The following is a 19617-nucleotide window of genomic DNA, read 5'->3' on the forward strand; positions in this document are numbered from 1 at the left end:
AACTGTCTCCACTCCCATCTTCAAGGCCATCATCACGAGGTGCTTGTTTCTTCCAGTTCTAGTTTGTTTACTTTCTGTCCACCATTGTTAATGTCAACACTGTTGGGAGCCTCGTACTGACCACCTCCTTCCCTGAAGGGAAGCCGTCCAGCCTGGCGTAAATCAGCCAGCAGCATGCATGGCTCCATCGCCATGATAAATGGACTAACGGAAGACTAGAAACACATGGTGCTGAGGAGAGCTGCGGCTTGTGAGAATGTGTACACCTAGGCTAGCCAGTTGTGGCTGAAGTCTCCCTACACTTTCCTTCTAATACTGTCAGGCAGTTTGCCAGGGCAACAAGAAAAACTAATTCAAACCTCCTGAGAATGGGCAGATACGGACAGAAAGGTGGTTGTCAGCAGGGGCAGACATGCGATATTCATGGTAAGGCCTTCGGGACTTGAGTTTCTGAGCATGGGTCAAATGGGAAGATCGGTGCTGAGGCAAGCTCAGGTGTTGGCAGCACACAGGAGGAAACAAAAGTGTCTATAGTGAAAGGCAGCAAGAAAAATAAATGCTGAGCAAGGAGGTCAAGTTCAGAAATGCTGGCAGAATGACTTAGCACGGGAGTCGGGGCACCTTTTCTATGAAGGGTGTACAAAAGGATATTCTTGGATTTGCTCATCTTATAATCTAGGCAGCAGGTACTGAACTGTGGTGCTGTATCAAGGGAATGGTCATAGACGACTGTACAGAAGCAAATGTGTGTGGCTGTGCCCCAATAAAACTTTATTTATACAACCAGCAGCCGTCAGATTTGGTCCACTGTCTACAACTGTGGATTCTTTGAGCTAACTGGAACATCAACTGTCTTCCCCCATCACTTCTCCAAGCTGGGCTTTGAGTGGTGTTTTATTTTCATCTCCTCTAGGCTCTAGCATGTTCCCTAGAATAAGAAGCTGAGCTGGTGTGATATCTACACAGCATGTCTTTGGGATTCCTGCTGCTGCCGTACATGGATAGTTCTGGATGATGTCATCTCATTTGCAGAGAACAAAAAGGCAGTGGGAATCACAGTACCACAGTTCACATCCAAGCTCCCACACTCACTAGCTGGGACAAGCTATTGAGTTGTGTGCTTCAGTTCCCTACTATTCCAGGATAAACAGAACTGTACCTCCTGAGACCACCCATGCAGACCAGAAAGGTTAGTGTGTGACAAAATAAGAATGAAATCCTGGCTCCCAACCAGTCTGCAACAAAACAGCTATGATTCTCCAATCTGTGAGCTACCACGAGAAAACTCAAGGTTGTTCTAGAAAATACACCTTTAAGATGATATCACCAAACACCCTAAACTTACAGTCTGACTGCCTCTGGAAAAGGAGAGACCATTCCTGATGCGGACGATAACGACTATGGAGGGAGAGGTAGAAGGTGTTGCCTGGGGCAACAGTCTTCTAAACGGTCCAGTGCTGTGATCTGGACCAGGGCAGAACCTGCTCTGATGATGGAGCTGATCCACGTCTCTCTCCTCCATTATGAAAGCCACACGCAGCTACTGGAATGTGACGGTGCCAGAAGGCTGAACTTTTATTTCCTTTCATTTAGCAGTGATTAATTCAAACAGCTCCACATGATCAATCGGTGGCCGCCCCTGTAGAAAACATTTTCTGAGAGAACGTAGGAAACCTCTAATTGTAAGCGCACCCTCTTTGGGACTCCTTTGCTGGATCTGAGAGACTAAGGTGAAGCCTGGGTAGCACCATGAGCAGCCCTGAGGTTACTAGCATGTCCTCTCCACACTTTAAAGTGAGCTCCACATCTCCGTTTGCTAAACCTTTACTTTTCTGACACTGGGTTTCTGCTCTGGCTTGCTTTCCACGTCAATTACATTAGGAGAAAACCCTGGATGGGCTTCTCACTTGCAAGGCCTCCATGCCAGATGCTCAGGCATGGCAAACAGTCAGGGATGTGGGTGGCTAGGAATGAGTCTGCGTACAGCAATAAAAACACTTTGAACAAGATTTGGAAGGCATTCTGCCTCTGTTCAGAGAGTTCAGGGAAAGCAGGACTAAAGGAGGGATCAGTCGAAGCCAAGAACAGAACTTCAGGTCATCTTGTTTCAAGAGAAAGTCACCATTGTTTCTAGAGAACATGGAAGAGGCTGAGCTGCTGATTTCAAAGGTGAGCCCTTGTCAGCTCTAGTTCTCCTGAGCCACCCCGCCCAGGGAATGCTGAGGCTTCTTCACTAGACTTCCGTGCTCATGGCAAAGTTTGGCACCAGTGGGCTTGGTGATTTGTACCTTGTGACTTGTCTATGATTTCAGAAGTCACCAGAGCTGAATGAATGGGAGCCTTGGTTCAAGCTCTCAGGCTCCAAAGGAGCCAGCTCCTGATAGGCAGGACAACCACAGGCAGTCTTGAAAAATTATCTGAGCAACCAAGAGAAAGAATTGCCCCCTACTGCATGGAAAGACAACCATGTGTCCCTTTGATATCCTCAAAGCCATCCCAGCTGGTCCCTTGGTTTTTTAATCCACTTATAGGCATCCTTGCATAAAATGTATCAGTTCATTGCTTCAATGTTTCTGTTGGTTTCTCCCCAGTGGAGTATAGGAGTAAGGCAACATTAACAGACAAGCATGCTCGGGCTCCTAACTGGATCTTTTACCGAGCCAGTTTGTTGGAGGCCATTTTATTGGCTGAGAATAAAATGCACTTGAAAAGCTGTAGCCCTTTCTCTCTTGCTGCAGAGTTACACTAGGGCATCCAGCGACTGCAAAGAGGACTCATGATGGGGACAAGTCACAAATGACTCACAGTGTCTATCACCTTCCACAAATCAAAGAGATCTTCTCAAAGAACCCCGAGCCAAATCTCCAATTACTGCACAACGTTTCAGGAAGTACAAGACCTGAACGTCTGAAGGTTGGGGGCTTGGATCAGAGGCTGCCATGCCCGACCAGGAGCCCTATTATAACGAAGAAATCAGAGGGCCAAGTTGATACTCAAACATAGAAGGGCAGGGGGCCACATCTCCATAAAGGCACCTTTGTCAGAGATCCAGAAGGAACGAGGCTGTTCTCTGGCTTCCATCAGATACAGCGGTGGAAAAACCTCACCATGGCCAACATCAGCAAACATACTAGACAAAAGATAATTTACATGGAGAGCAAATATTCTGTATAATAGTTATGTCTCCACTGACTCTAAGTCCACAAACAAGTTCCCTCCGATCTCAGTCCTCACCAAGGAGAAGGCAGAAACGGCAAAGAGAGCACAGACAGAAGTCATGCTTTTCTTAGACCTGGGTGTGTTCTGCTGTCCTTCTTTTATTTACTTAAAAGCAGAGGGAAATACATCAGGGCTGAGGGGGTGTCTATGTTCCTTTGCCGGCTTAGCAGGAAGGAAGGCTGAAGGGTCACAGCAACAGTGGAAAGCCCAGGAGTTCCCACTGACTCAGATGAAGGGAGGCCTGAGAAGCCCAGCTTACAGGATGAAGAGGAATTTCTGCCCACCTCTCATACATCTGGCTAGAGGCACAAAGTTCACCTGAAGGAGGAACACAAAGCAAGGAAAAAAGATTTGAGACCTGTGGGAGCCGGAGTGGGAATCACGGTTCAGACTAACGACAACACAGCAGGAGGTCCCTGAGAAAGCTACATGCTGTCTACAGTTGACTAACACTGAGTGATGAAGCACACAGCATCAGCAACAGTGACTTACCCTGGCACATTTCAACAACTGCATCGTCTCTCTTGTCAAAAGACGCCTCTGACCCTGAAGGAGCTGAGAATGAAGCAGCCAAGGGGCTGCCAGATGGCTGTCTCCTGGCCGGACATTGTCCTTCAACGTATCATACACACCCATATGTCCACATCACCCTGGCCAGCTCCAGCCTTACAGCTTCCGTCTCGTCAATGATATGCCAACAGATGTGTGATAAGGACAGAATTACCACACTGCTGGGAGGGTGGGCTACGCACCGGCTTCAGGTTTGTGAGTTGGGACTTCCTGGTATGCAAGGGAAGTGGGTGTTGGATCAAATATGGAACAGCTGCACTATCTCAGACTCCTAAGAATTATGCATGTGGTAGTTACAAGGTCTTTGATCTCATGTAGGAACATTTCAAGGCATGTTACAAGGTGCTGGTACTGGGCTAAGGTCTGGAAGCTGGAATTGAGGAAGACTCCTTGCTCGTGCATCTCCTAGGTTACAGGGTTAAACATGAGAGGTCTGTCCTTCTCCAGGGCAGCAGTCCAGCAGTGTGATGAGCGGGTTTGGGGGCTGTATAGAGACAGAGGCCTGGATGAACCACAGAAAAATAACCAGAACCCAACCTACTGGCACAAGCATAACCCAACCCCACAGGCACCCACACAGGTTCACAGTATAACAATAACTTCTGGGCATGTCTTAATCTCCTCGGGTCCAAGATAATCACTGGCCAGGTGCTGTGCCTGGACTATCGATGTGATATTTGATCGCTATGTGGAGTCATACAGAAGGTCTATGTTTTTGGAGGGAGGGACCGGCAGTATTGTCCTGAGGTGCTGTGAGGTGCCAACTGGCACAGGCCGTCACTGGCCTCTCTTCAGCTGTGCAAACAGGAGACCTTGACATTCCTGGCGCCTGAGTGGAGCCTGATAAGCAGGGGGTGGGACGCACACGGGTGGGCTCACCCTGCAACCACGTTCCCCCACTGTGAAATGCAGTGCCCGTGTAACCAAGGAACACGTCACAAATGAAATTCCACAAGGCTATCAGGGAAACCCGATATATATTCCCCAGAAGGAGAAGTGCACATACTGTGCGCATTCATTTACACACATGTGCACGTGCACACACACATACAGATACACGTATGTGCAACTATGCACACAGCTCCCTTGAGATGAGATAGATGGTCTGGCTGTTTTGTTCTAATACATTCTCAAAGATATCGACCCAGGACCCCCCACCCCAAGGCCAGCCACTGAAGCCGTGGCCAAACCACTCACCTCTCTGAATCAAAGTAGGAGTTTATATAGGAATGTGGGGCGCCCGCCACAGCGAAGTTACTGCTTCCCGTGTCCACAAGAATCTGCAGCTTTTGTTTTTTAAGGAAAAAAAGAAATGGAAAGTTCCAAGTTATTTGAAGAAGCGTCAAGTACAACAATTTATTGATTGGCAAAAACCAATCTCCCCACTGATTTAGGGTGAAATGTTGTTTAAAAAATGATATATAAAATTATATGGAAATAATAGAGCCATGTGAGATTTGCCTCGGATACTCAGGAGCCTTCCAAACAGGTCTGTTAAACAAGGGGTGGAGGGATTTTGAGTCACTAATACTCACTAACATGGTCAGTTCCTCAGTCACTCATAGGATTTTGCTCAGGTCCATCCCTGGCTGGGAAATTCCTGCTTCCTAACTATTTCTTGGCGTATCAGAACCACCATGGTCTCTGTTCCCCAGGAACCTTCTTCACTGTTAGTTTTTCCTTCGTCTCCCTGTTGAGTCCCCGAAGACACTTTTCACACTATCCCCTTACTAAGAATTTTATTTTCATTTCATGGGTGTTTTGCCAGCATGTATGTAAATGCACCACATGTGTGCCTAGTGCTTATGGAGTTCAGAAGACGGAGTCAGAGCCCCTGGAACTGGAGTTACAGATGGTTGTGAACGGCAGTGTGGGTGCTGGGAATGGAATATGGGTTCTCCGCAAAAGGAGCCTGTGCTGTTAACCACTGAGCGTTGGCTCCAGCAAACAGGTGATGGCAGATGTCTGCAATCCCAGGACTAGAGGCAGGAGGAGGAAGACAGTGGGGTGGAAGTTAGCTGTCAGAAGTCTGACGGTGAGTTTGGGCAGGATCTACACCAACTACGACATTCCTAAAACCTCGATTATCCCCAAATGTCCTACTTGCTCTCTTTGCCTTCTTCCCCGGGAGATGCTACTCTGTCTTCTATTAGAACGGGCTGGTTTCGTCAACATTCTCTAACCGTGTGGTTTTCTTCTATTTTGGCTCAGTTGCTTCTGAGATTCATACTCTCTGTGGAGTATCTGCTCTTTCTTTCTACGACGGGCCGTAGTCCATCACTTGTCTCTGCTTCTCCTGATGGGCAGTTGGGGTACCTCTAGCCTCAGGCTATTAGATAAAGCTGCCTGGACATTCCTGTCTGTGGATGTGTTTCTGTTTCTCTTGGGAATAAAACCTGCTGGGTCAGACGTTAACTAAAAAGTCACGGGAACAGTTCCCAAGCCTAGATGTCCGAGTTGCACCCACGCAGCAATGCACTGTGGTCCCCTGGGCTCATCTGCTCCATGCCCCCCCCACACACACACACAAAGTTAGTGGTCCTGCTATCTAGTGGATGTGGAATGCTATCTGGTATTTGCAGCTACCTGGTGGCTAATGACACTGAGATGTTGCCCTGTGTGTTAACTGTTTGACTCATCTGTCCAGTAAACACGGGTCCCCAGGGGGTGGAGTATGTTATTTACCCTTTCATACCTACCATCTATCCTTAGTCCAGACAGGAACCAACTGTTTAATGAATAAACACAGGCTTTAGACACAAGCTCAGAAAAAGCAGTTAAAGTCTTAAAGGTTTTAACACTGGAATTAAACAAACTGCAGACAATGCTATTAGTTTAGGCAGGTGAGTTTTTAATCCAACATTTTTATTCCTGCCAGCAACCTCAGCTTGGTTAGGTGCAGGACTTTCCTTCACTTGACTCAGAATCCTTTCCTTCTCCTGGACCCCAGGATACCACCCTTCCTGGGTTTTCCTCCTACTGACCCTCTCTCTGCCTCACTCTCTGGCTTCCTTCCAGGTCTGCTGCCTCTCAGGCCCTCAGGGGCCCTGTGGAGTTTTCACTTGTTTGCAGTGTGCTGATGACCCCCAGTCTTGCCTGCCCTGGCTTGGAGTTTACCTGTCCAATATATCTACCTGAATTCTCTCAACAAATTGTGTGAGTCTAAACCCTTGCCCCTGTGAGAGGTCAGAGGTGATCAAATTAAAACAAAATCATTAGGTAGGGCCCTAATGCAGCCTGACTGCGGTTCTCTGTGCGAGGAAAACTCACACAGACAGGGGCACAGCAATGCCATGTGACAGCAGAGACGAGGCAGGCCAGGAGCTAGAAGAGGCAGGTCAGAGGCACCCTTCGCCTCGGAAGGAGTGGTCTTGTCAACAACTTGATTTCAGACTCTATTCTCTTGAACCCAGAACATAATACTGGTGTTTTAAGCCACATAGTTTGTGGTACTGTGTGGTAAGCACCCAGGAAATAAATTATTTTCGGCCAAAAAGGAATCTGCCAGATTCACAGGACTTTGCCATCTCAGTTAACATCGTCCTGTAACATTGGCTCAGGGTGAACCTCCAGTGTCCTTCCTCTTCCTCCCTTCTCCCCACCCAGCACCAAGACCTATTGGATCCACTTTCTAGTTCTACCTGGCACCTGCTCACTTTGTAACACCGCCATGGGGACCATGGTGGTCCAGTTCATCACCACCCCTTGTCCTTTCCTAACTGGTCTCTCCACCTTCTTCCTCTGCTCCCAGCCAGATGACCTCGGGCCTGTTAAGTTAGAGCCTGTCGGTTCTCTGTTCTTCCATCATTTTTCAGCATATCAGAGTCTCAGTCAAAGCCCTATCGTGGTCTGCAAGTTTACCTCCTGCCACTCCAGCCCTGATGACAACCTGGTTGTCTGTGTATCCATACGACATCACGCTGCTTCTCCCAAGGTGTTGATGACACCTTCTTAATGATGTGGCCCTGACCACCCCTTTGAGCTTCTATCCCTGCCCCTGCACCCCACGCTGTTCCTTTCCCTCATTCCTGCTCCTGGGACAACACTGGGCATGTCCAGCCTGATAGCTATAGAGAGAGGTTCTATAGTATCCACAGCGTGTCCAGTGTACTGCAATAACACGTCGTTCTCCCTGAGAACTGTGCCATCTTCACCCTCATGTCACAGATGGGGAGACTGAGGCAGAGAGGCTGACCTCAGATATATGAGGGTAGTGGCAGAACTGATGTTAGAACCTGGTGTAGGAGGCCCTTCTGTATTTGTGTTGCTTTCATTGGTTATTAAAGAAACCGCCTTGGCCTAGTTGATAGGGCGGAACTCAGGTAGGCGGGGAAGACAGAACTGAATTCTGGGAGGAAGAAGGGCAGTGTGGCAGATGCCATGAAGCTCCGGCCTGAGGCTGACGCTGGTTAGAATCTTTCCCGGTAAGCCACGACCTCGTGGTGAACACAGATTAATAGAAATGGGTTAGATCAGATGTGAGAGTTAGCCAATAAGAAGCTAGAGATAATGGGCCAGGCAGTAATTTAATTAATACAATTTCTGTGTGGTTAGTTTGGGTGTAGGCTAGTCAGGCGGGACAGAACAAGGGGCCCACGCCTGCTACAACAAAAGCCCATTCAGCGTGACCCCAAATGTAACCTCAACCAGCCAACTTCTCTCTAGGCACAGGAGACGTGTGACTCCTCCATCCTGACATTCTCATCGGCCTTCCATCTCAGGGCTTCCCCTCAACGATGAGGACTTTTGACATTTCCTCCCATTATGTCTCTAGTGCACGGGGAAGAGCGAGGCACACAGTAGGCACTTGAACAGTTATTGAATGCACAGTTAATTTATTCTCAAAGACACTGGCTTTGCCGCTGGTCCCGAGGTGATATGGGCTGAGAGAAATAAGCACACAGGCCATGGGAATAATCTAAGCATAGAAGGCTGTCGAGCTCAAACTCTGCAGGGATGGTTTGGGGCTGCTGGCTTCTCTCGCCTCTATGGGTGGTTTCGATTGATTCCAGATAGAAAAGAATACAAAATAGATGAAATTCAATTCTTCAAGCAAAAACTTGATGTTCATCAGCCCCAAGTTCTAAAATTACAATATGGATCGTATCTGAGTATCTCATAAGCATACAATTGTCATCAAATAAATATCCATTTATTGTCAGTCCTTGGCATCTGAGGCACTTGGTTCCAGGACCCTCTGTAGATATCCAAAATCCAGAGAGGTTCAAATTCTGACATAAAATGCTGTAGAACTGGTATGGGACCTACACACACTGGTATGGGACCTACACACACCCTCCCATACACTTTATTTATTCACATTTTATTTATTTATTTAGAAACAGGGTCTCACTATGTAGCCCTCACTAGCCTGGAACTCACTATGTAAGCCGGGTTGGTCTCAAACTCGCAGATATCCACCTGCTTCTGCCTCCTGAATGCTGAGCTAAAAGGCATGCGTCACGATACCTGGCCTCAAACACTTCAAATGACCTCCCAATTAGTTACCGTATCTAGAACAATGAAATTTCTATAAAAATAGGTATATTGTTTATGAAATAATGGCAAGAAGTCTGTGTGTGGTCAATGCAAACTAAATCTGAGTATACATGTAAATATATGTGATCATGTGTACAAGTATATATGAACACGTGTGTGTGTGCATGTATATATGTATGAACATATGTGACGGTCAGAGGTTGATGCTTGGTGTCTTCCTCAATTGAGACAGGGTCTCTCACTGAACCTGAAGTATCCTGATTCAGCTAGGCTGTCTGAGCAATCCGTTCCAGGGATTGCCTGTTTCCACTACCCATTTTCTAAGGGCTGCAGTTATGAATGTACACTACTGTGCCCAGATTTTTACGTGGGTGTGATGGATCCAAACGTAGGTCCTCATGCCTGCATGGGACTTTATTAATCCAGCCATCTCCTTAGTCCTACATTAAAAACAGCTCTGTGTGTGTGTGTGTGTGTGTGTGTGTGTGTGTACATGCACACATGTGGGTACCCACAGAAAACAGAAGATGGTGGTGGATCCCCTGGAGCTGTTGTGAGCTACCTGACATGGTGCTAAAAATTGAATTTAGGTCTCTGGATGAGCAGTGAGCACTCTTAACTGCTAAGCCAGCATATCATGCCATATATATCGTGTGTGTGTGTGTGTGTGTGTGTGTGTGTGTGTGTGCGCGCGCGAGCGCACATATACTTGGTGGCGATTGGAATAGGAATGGCTCCTGTAGGTTCATAGATTTGAATGCTTGGTCATCAGGGAGTGATGCTAACTGACAGGGATTAGGAGGTGTGGCCCTGTTGGAGTAGGTGTAGCTTGGTTGAAGAAGTATGTCAATGGAAGTGGACTTTGGGGTTTCAAATGCTCAAGCCAAGCCTAGTATCTCTGCTGTCTGAGGTTTCTGTCTTGCCCAGTTCTCACAGTCGTTAAGTCCCAAGGAAATCACACAGAGGTCTTTATTAGTTATAAACTGATTGGCCTAGTAGCCCTGTGTTGGGGGGTGACTTACTTGTGGGGCCCTACCTCTGAACTGACCTGTGCTAAACTTGCTGGGAAAGCATGGTAACACAGAAGTGGTTGGTGTCACACAAGTTTTGGGTTGAATTGGTTTCCTCTATACTTGTGTTCTCAGCTTCTGCAGAGGAGGACAGAGAGCAGAGGGGCAGAAGCAAGGATGGGTATGAAAGAGTTGTGTTCATGGGAGCCCTGCGGAGGCTAGGAGGAATTCCAGACCCTGGAGAAGGGATGGAATGGCAACTGAGAATGCCCCCGTCACTGGGGCCATTGTGTGGAAGACAATGCTCTTACTGCTGCCCTGCCTGAGCCTACACTTGCAGGAGTAGTCAGGGTGAATACAGAATGCCAGGCTGCCTGGCAGCACACAGAAAGAGCAGGACTCGGGGATAGACTGGCATTTTACAGGCTTCCTGCCTGCTGTCAGGGGCATGGTTGCCAGTGAGACCCCAGAGATATTTGTGCTGTGGCCTAACAATGGCCATGAGAGACAGCCATTCTTGTTCAAGAATCTGTGACTTTTATTGTCTACAACTTTTAATGATCAACAGACAGTATTTCTCACTGCTTGCAGCTGGTTACTGTTTTTAGGTATCTGGTCCTTTGCCTGACAGGCTCTCCTTTTTCAGAGCTCTGACATTTCCTGGTTGCCTCAAGAGACAATGCCAAGTACTCAGAGGCTCTGTTGCTTACTCTCAGTCCTCTCTCAGTCCTTCAGCTCTCTATCCCTTCTATCCAAGCAGCTTTGAGCAGGAGCCAGAAGCTCTTGGGTCTGTTGGTTACATATATCAGCTGGGTCAGAGTTGATGAGCGTCTGTTGGTCATTTGATGGTCAGAGAGATGCTCTGATGGGGAGAGAGGGAGGGAGGGAGAGAGAGAGAGAGAGAGAGAGAGAGAGAGAGAGAGAGAGAGAGAGAGAGCTACAAATAGGTGATAAAAACAACAAACTTCTGGCTTCTTCCTCATACTTTTCACGGGAAACAAAGACCTAATGATCTGGAGGAGTTTTTCTAATACCAGTAGAGCTCTTCTACCAATAAACCCCTCTGACAAGTTCAAGGCCAGACTGGCACAAGTTTATCTCAAAGTTGTGAGCCTGTGTGCCTCCCTGTCTTTGTTCAAATTGACGAACTCTGGATTAGGGGAAGAAGACTTCTCAAAGACCCTTAGATTCCCCAACCCTCAAGTAAAAATATTCTAGGCTCCCAAGTCTCCCCTCTGTGGAGTCCTTCCGTGTTTCCTCACCCCTAATAAAAGCCTTTCTTTACCAACTGATTCTGTCTATTGTGTCTGAGATTTCCCCTACTGTTACCTATTGTGCTTGAGATCTTCCCTTCCTTTCAATTTCTTAACTGACAGCAAAACCCAATCAAGACCCCTAGGTGGTAGCAAGTAGCCTTGGAGCTGGGCAGGCTTTATTTCAAAGCCCCTTCCACACGCACCATGATTTTGCTCCTCTACTGTCCTTAAGCTGGCAAAGAATGGATCCTAGCAGCCAGTTCTGCAGACAGTGAGCAGACGCAAACACCCACCTTGAAGATGGACTATATGATGGAGTCGCAGGTGTCTAAAGCAAGTCAGGTGGGTGTCACAACAAAGTGAATGGGAGATCTGGAAAACATTGTCTAGCAGCCCGAGGTTTGGGAGTACTGAGCAGAGGCCAAAGAATCAGGAAGGACCCTTTTCCCGGGAGCTTCTTTGGGGAGCTCTGCCTACACCTGACTTTGGTTGTCTGGCTTTCAGCACTGTAAGAATGAGCTTATGCTGTTTCATACCACACAGTTTCTGGGAAGTTGTTACGGCTGACAGTGGAAATTTAAGCCCCATGAATTAGGAAAATTGAATCAAGCCTGTCTGTATTAAGATGCATCAATAGAGCTATGGAGCTTTGCAACTAAGGGAAGAATTTTTCAGGTATTCAAGGGAGAAAAGAAAATCACTGTTTAATAAGGAGAAGTAAGAGAGGCCTTGGATTTCTCATCAGGTGCTGGGTGTTGAAAAACACTGGAAAAATATCCATAAAGTGGGGAGTCCACAAAAGTTACCCATGTCTACAAAACCCAAGCAAGCCATCATTCCTGTGTGAAGACCTCAGCGAGGCGTCTGGGAATGTGGAAGAGCCTGGAGAAGGTGGCACTCATCCTGGGGCACGGGCTGAGAGAACCTCAGGACACAGCACAGAAGCCGATCATTTGAGAGCTGAGTGAACAGAGTGTGCACCCATGGCTGGCAGGAGGTGGTGAACTGATTGCTCAGCCAGCCTAGCTGAATCAAGGCACTCCAGGTTCAGTGAGAGCCTATGCCTAGGATGGAGAAGTAGTACATTTTGAATAGGCTCATGTGTCTAGAACTTGGTTTCCATCTGGTGGCCCTATCTTGGGAAAATAAGTCCTTCACTGGGTGACCTAGGCCAATGGAGGTCTTGAGAATTTACAGCATATCCCAGTTTCTGACCTGAGTTTTCTGCTTCCACTGTCATGTGACTGACTAGTTGCCACATGTTCCCACCAACAGGGACCAAGCTACTCTAGGCTCCAGGCCTCTCTGCACAACACACACACACACACACACACACACACACACACACACACCAGAAAAACTCACCAATACTTCAGAGCTCCAAATTCATGCATACTTTGAAGCCTTTGCTCATGCGGCTGGCAAAAATCATGATGCTTCAGAAATATTCCAACATCATCCTGTCTGTCTGCCACAGGTATTCCTTCTCCTATCATGTCATGGTGAGAATTCTGTTCCCTGGGCCTGGCCCATTGTTACTACACTGAAGTGTGACCCAAGGCCCATGTGAGGATCAAGAGAAGCAAGTAGGAGGTTGACTCAAACAGACTTTATCTTACATTCCATTAGAGTCTGAAGGTTTTGGACCCCTTCTCCATTTCATGTATTGAAACTTAGCCCTAATTACTGAAGGAGCAAGCAGTGGGTGGGTGAGTAAGTGGGTAAGTAGCCAGGCAGGTGAGTGCCGAGCCCACAGCAGGGAGCCTCACAATGGGATTAGTGTTGTTATAAAGTACTCAGAGAGTGTCTCCCCTTCTTCTGTTGCCTCAGGAAGGTAAGGCCTCTATAACCAGGAACCAGACACCGTGACCTTGGTTGAACTTCCAGAACATCAGAAATGAATGTGTGCTGCTAAGAAGCGCCCAGCCTGGGTATTTGTTGTTGCAGCCTCAGATGAGAACAAATGTTCCTTAATCAGAAGACCCAAATGGAAAAAATAAGGACAGTTATGAAAAGCATGTGATAAAGCACAGGCCTGCCTCCTGCTGCAAGCCAGCATGTATCTTCCCGCCTGCACCCCTCCTAATCTTCAGTGATGCATTGGGCAATAACCCCACAGAGAGCCATTTGCTAATTGCTGCAATAAGGTAAAATGTGGCATTAAAGGGAAAAACTGGGTGATTCATCCAATTAGTGATGAGCCCAGGATCTCTCAGATACCACTGTCTCTTTCCCAGCAGGTTAATAGATATGGAAAGCAGCAGACAATTTAAATAATGGCTCATTTAACACATTGGTTCCTAATTGTATTACTAGCCCATCTGCTGGAGTCTGCCAGCCAGCCTAGCCCACAATACCCACCTTGGCTTCCTACTCTGCCACTGGGGGCTGTTTGCCCACATTCATTTATGGGGGGGGGGGGGGCGATTGTAGGCACCGATTTCCTTAGTCAGGTTCTTCTAGGCTCTCATTTTAGAAATGAATCACACAGACCTAAACAACCTAGATAAAGAAAACAAAAATAATTGCCACGTGCCATTTTGGCACAACCCCAGATGATGATGATTTGGAAAAAAAGATCATTTTCAAAGAGTGCCATTTAACAAACAGATGTTGCTGAACTTGGCTGAGAGGAGACTGGCTAGGTTACACAGTTTATTCCGGCTGTGATGCGCACGCATGGATTTCACTCTTGTGGAACCGGGTCCCTACTAGAAAGACACAGGTTGAGGGACTTGCAGGACCCTAGCTGTTACCAACTGTCATGTGGGCGGGGGCTCTGCTGCAGCATCTTTACCTGGGCCCCACTTTCCCAAGGAATATCTGAAATCAGCAGGGGAAGACCGGCTGAAAAGGTTGGAAATAATAGCAGCACTCAGGGTGCATAAGGCACTTGCTCTCAGACCTAAGAAGTCACTCAAATGCTGAACCCCAAGCCCCATCCTGGTCCTGGAGCTGCTGCTAGTCTTGCAGAGGAGCCAAGACCTCCACAGCCCTTTGCCGGTGGTCAGGGAGCTATGGGAGTCTGGAAACTTTGGGAACAACTGTTCCTGGTTATTTGGAGCACAAAAGACAAATTTCTAGGGTGGAGAAAGAGTCTATCCCAAATCCACAGCCAATGTCCAGAAACATGTTATCAATGAGCTTGCTTTGAAGGATCCACTGATTGACAGATTCACGTTTATTTTACAGCTCTGAACTCAACGCATACCTTCCGAGTCTTCTCTAAAAGAAAGCATTGATGTGGAGGCTATAGGGCCTAGATTTGAACCCCAGCTTAACCCGCTACTGGCTGTGTAATCTCTGAGGTCTACAGTCCCTCTTCAAGCCTTGGTATGTAAGGATCACATGAGTGTCTAGTCTCTAGAAGTGCTTGGCTGCACTTTGTTTTCTCAAAGACATTAAACGATAATGTGAGGAATTTCTACAGAATTGATCTCACTGCCCAAACTGTATCAGGAAGTCCACTACACCTCCTCTTCCCTGCTGAGAGGCTGGAGCAGGAAAGAAGTTCTGGGCTAGCTGTGACTGTTATACTCAGCAGTTTTCCCACAGGACACAGGGTCTGGTCTTGTGGCAGACAGTAGTGGAATGGGGGGGCAGTGCCTGGAACCTCTGGAAGTGACCTGTGTCAGGGGAAGCACTCGCCCATGGAGGACTACAGCCGAACCTCCTAGAATATCTACCAAAGAACAAAGAAGACTGTACTCAGAACACCTCCTCTTAACTTCACTACCCTGGCCAGGGCCCCCACCCCCACCACATCACCCAAATTCCCTACCATTCTAGTTCCTTTGATCTGTCCCCTCTCTCAGCCAACACTTGTGTTAAGTCTGTTGTATTGTAATTCCAGCACCTTCATGAAAGGGTCTCTTGTCCCGCTTCTGCTCCCCACTGAGTACCAAATGGCATCTTCCTGAGCTCTGGACACAGCAAGCGCTCCATAGCGATTGGTGAGTGAATGGACTGAGGGAGGGAGGGGGTGGATGAGAGAATGGAAGGATGGGTAAATGGGTGGATGGATAGAAGATGGGTGGTAACCTCCTCTCTGAGGCCACCTGCCCAAGAGACTCGCGACGGCTAATGAGTCTGAACTCTAGATCTAAGCATGTCTCAGGCCAGATACGGTCCCATGGTTTTGGTGAGCTCTGGGATCTTGCAGCCACAATGACTTTCTGATTTGGGATGCTTCTCCCATTGAGTTCCTTCTTGCTTCACACAGCTCCTGTGGCTTTCCCCTGCTGGGTTCTGCTTGGACACGGAACCCACTCCTCTGATGGTAGGTGGTTAGGGGGTATGTAGGATAGGGTCGCAGGACACACCATCCTTAACAGCCTCACTGCCACCTGCCCTCCTGTGATCATGTCCCCCTCCCAACCTACCCACTGTACCCCTTACGTGCCCCCGTCCTCAGCACACACACCAGGTTGGCTCTTCTTGGGAAAGAGAGGAGTTACTACTAATGGCTATGGAATTTATTTTCTGAGGGATAAAACTGCTCTAAAGCTGAGCTGGTGGCTATACAGTAGTGTTATACACTAAATACCACTGGCGCGTAGACGTAAATGAATACGCTGGATAATGTGTAATTAAAACGTGTAATTACATGTGTAATTAAAATCAGTTTTTAAAATATAAAAAAATAAAGTAAAACACAAAATAAGCCACAACTCTTCTCTGCTGCGGGATACCCAGGTCCACTGGGTAACTAGAACCTATGAAACCTCTTCCCCATGAGTGGGAGTAGAAGATTCATTTCCTATTGATGGCGAATTACACAAGCCCAACTCCTGCCTTAGAGAGCCTGTGATGGCTAATTTCGGCTGTCACCTTGACACATCTAGGAAGAGGAAACCCCAGCTGGAGAATTGCTTCCATCATAAAGGCCTGTGGGTATCTATGGGGCATTTCCTAATTGATCTAGCAGAGCTTAACCTCTGTGAGTGGTACCATCCTTAGGCGGGTAGGCCTGAGCTATGTATCAAAGGCAGCTGAGAAATTCAGGGGAACCAGCCAATAAGCACCTCCCTCCATCGTCCCTATATCTGTCCTTACTTGTGGTTCTGCCCCGACTTTCTCTAAGGCAGCGGTTCTCAACCTTCCTAAAGCTACAACCCTTTAATACAGTTCCTCATGTTGTGGTGACCTCCAACCATAAAATTATTTCATTGCTATTTCATACCTATAATTTTGCTACTGTCCCGTGTAATGGAAAAATATCTGAAATGAAGGATATCTGATATGAAACCCCTGTGGGTCATGACCCATAGGTTGAGAACCACTGCTCTAGTGGCTTATAACCTATAAGATGAAATAAAACCTTCCCTCCAAAAGTTGCCTTCAGTAAGTGTTTTATCATAGCAAACGAGAAAACATCAACAGGACTTTGAACCCTTTCCATCCTCAGAGATGGGTTTTGTGTGGGCTCTTCAGAAATGCCTGGGTGGAGACTGTGCCAGCCTTCACCAGTGGTGCATAGAAACAGATAACAGCCCTTTGAGCCTACTGCCCTTAAATGTACCCAAAGGCTCCATTCAGCAACTCAGGATGCTGAGAATGGAGACAATGACCACAGGCTCCCTCTGCAACAGGCAAGACATGGCAGCTTATGGCTGCCCACCCAACCAGGCAGGCTAAGTCCAAAAGCCCTTTCACCAATGGGCTAAATGTTGTCACTGCCTCGTAGACACAGAAAGGAAGCATGGCGTGGAAGGGGAGATGTTACGAGCAGCCTCGCGTCCACCCAGTTTCCCAGGTGATCCCTTCTGTGATGTGTCCCTCTACTTAGTCTGTCCCTTCTACTCCTAGACAACCTTCCCTGGGGAGAGAGGACATGAGGGCACGTGGCTCTGCAGAACACAACAAAGGGCCCTCTCTCCAGAGGACCCCCTGGGGCTGCAAAGCTTCCCTGAGCCTCTGAGGTTACACCCAGCCTCCTTTGCAGGGTGTGAGTCTACTAATAAAAAAAGAATGCGGACAGACAGACGTTTCCAGTCATGAGTCTGTCACAAGGCTGGGCTCCATTCACCTCTGCCAACAACAGCAAGGATCCATTTCCCACAGAAAAGAAAGGTCTCACTAAACCACTGTAAAGAAAGTATTAAAAAGACAAAGGACACTCTGTCCTCAGATTGGTAGCACTGGGGACAGACACAGTGGTTTCTTGAGCCTTTTCTTTCCAAGAAGACAAGCCAGCACCTCCCAAGCCTCCAAGAACCTACTAGACATTTCCAGAGGTTTAGAAGCTGGCATTTATGCCTAGAAATGACCTCTCCTGTCCAATTTTCAGGGCCTTTCCTCCACGCTCTGACTCTTTGTTTCCAGGTGTCCCTTTCACTTTAGAGCTGGTGAGTTAGACAGAAAAGCCACTTGGCTTTGGAGCCTGTCTTGGAACTAGCTCTGTAGACCAGGCTGGTCTCGAACTCACAGAGATCCGCCTGCCTCTGCCTCCCGAGTGCTGGGATTCAAGGCATGCACCACCATCGCCCGGCCAGAAAAGCCACTTGGGAGACAAACTTTCTCTAGGACACACTTAACTTTCTCCAGTTCCCAACATTCAAATATTGTCACGGTTTTCGGTAAATGTCACAAAAGAGAGACAGGGTATATATGCCCCACTTCTGCAGCAGAAAAATTCAAGTTCCTTTTAAAATATTATACCTTGAAATTATCTTAGGGATTAATTTTTATTACAACAAAATACACAGAACATGAAGTGTTCAGCTCAGTGCCAGGGAGCATTCCGCACTGTGGTGTATGCAAGCATCCCTTCAGCTCTCTCTATGGAAGGTTTAATCCTGCAAAACTGAAGCTCCCCCCCATCAAGCCTCCTCCCACCCACCCCACTCCTGCCAGGAGCCTCCTTTATGAGTGGGACTCTTCTAGGGACCATACATATGAATGAAATGCCTTTGGAGACTGGCTGACTGCACTGAGCACAACGCCCTTGAGCCTTGAGGCTCACGTATTCACCCACAGTGCAGCAAGCGTCTGCTCATGCTCAGTTTGGTGACCTTCATATGTGTGGCTGTATGTCTATGTTGCAGTGTTGAAATGTTAGTCCTCACAATGAACGGTGTGAGGAGGGGGCACCTGTGGGCAGTTATTATAACCCATGACGAGACCATCTTCCTTGTAAGACGACGAGAGAGCTCTCTTGACGTCTTCTTGCTACTCAAGGGTATGGGAAATTAGCAGGCAATGACCTGAATTTAAACTCACATCAGAACCTGACCACACTGGCACCTTGATCTTGGATCTGAGCCTCCAGAACACTGAGACCTGAATTTACTTTTAGTAAGAACCCCGGTCTGTAGCATTTTGTTACAGCAGCCTGATCCAAGGCATGTTGAACAGACATTCTTCAATCCACTCATCTGTCTGTTAGTGGACTCTTCAATGGCTTCCAGCCCTTTGCTACCGTGAAAGATACCACTGTGGGCATGGATATTTAAATAAATAACCTCGGAGACCCCACTTTCAACTCTTTGGTGGAGGTTCAATGGTTCCTCAATGGTTCAATAGAAAGTGAGCAAGCTACCATGTCCTCATATCATAGTGATGATGGGGGTCTGGGTCCCTCTTCTTAGGAGTCACACCTTTTATGAAGATAAAGGACCAGTCTTCTCTTCAGTTAATTTTGAATTAGCTATGGGAAGGGGAAGAACCCAAACATACTAGACTGCATATTATACACCAACACACAGGTACAACCTTGGCTATCATTCCTTAGACACTGTTCACACTGGTGTTTTTGTTTGTTTGAGACAGGGTCTCTTACTGACCTGGATATTCCAAGTTGGCTAGACTGACTGCCATGGGTCCCAAGCGTCCTTCTGTTATGTCTCCTAAAGCTAGGACTATAGGTGTGCACCACCATGGTCTGTCTCTTCTGTTATTTCCTTCTATACTTAAGACAAACTTGCTGATTGGCCTGTAGGGTCAGCCTTTTGGAATTTGATTTTATCTGTAAAAGTACATTAAAAAATATGAACTATCCCTAAGTGCCTTGAAATCACGGAATGGCTGCAGGTTCTAAGTGTCACAAATGAACAGACACCTCT

At 47.4% G+C, this 19617-nt stretch overlaps 1 protein-coding gene across 1 annotated transcript in view; it reads right to left on the bottom strand.

Moving 5' to 3' along the window:
* Bace2 (beta-secretase 2) overlaps positions 1-19617 on the bottom strand; it is an 82410-nt gene that overhangs the window by 33507 nt on the left and 29286 nt on the right. Inside the window, exon 2 of the mRNA XM_041673050.1 lies at positions 4987-5075. Within this exon, the coding sequence (XP_041528984.1) occupies positions 4987-5075 (89 nt within the window). The remainder of the gene's footprint in view (positions 1-4986; positions 5076-19617) is intronic.

Source organism: Microtus oregoni, unplaced genomic scaffold, assembly GCF_018167655.1.
Source record: "Microtus oregoni isolate MIOR12 unplaced genomic scaffold, Mior012 000023F_ref0000262, whole genome shotgun sequence".
Taxonomy (NCBI): Eukaryota; Metazoa; Chordata; class Mammalia; order Rodentia; family Cricetidae; genus Microtus; species Microtus oregoni.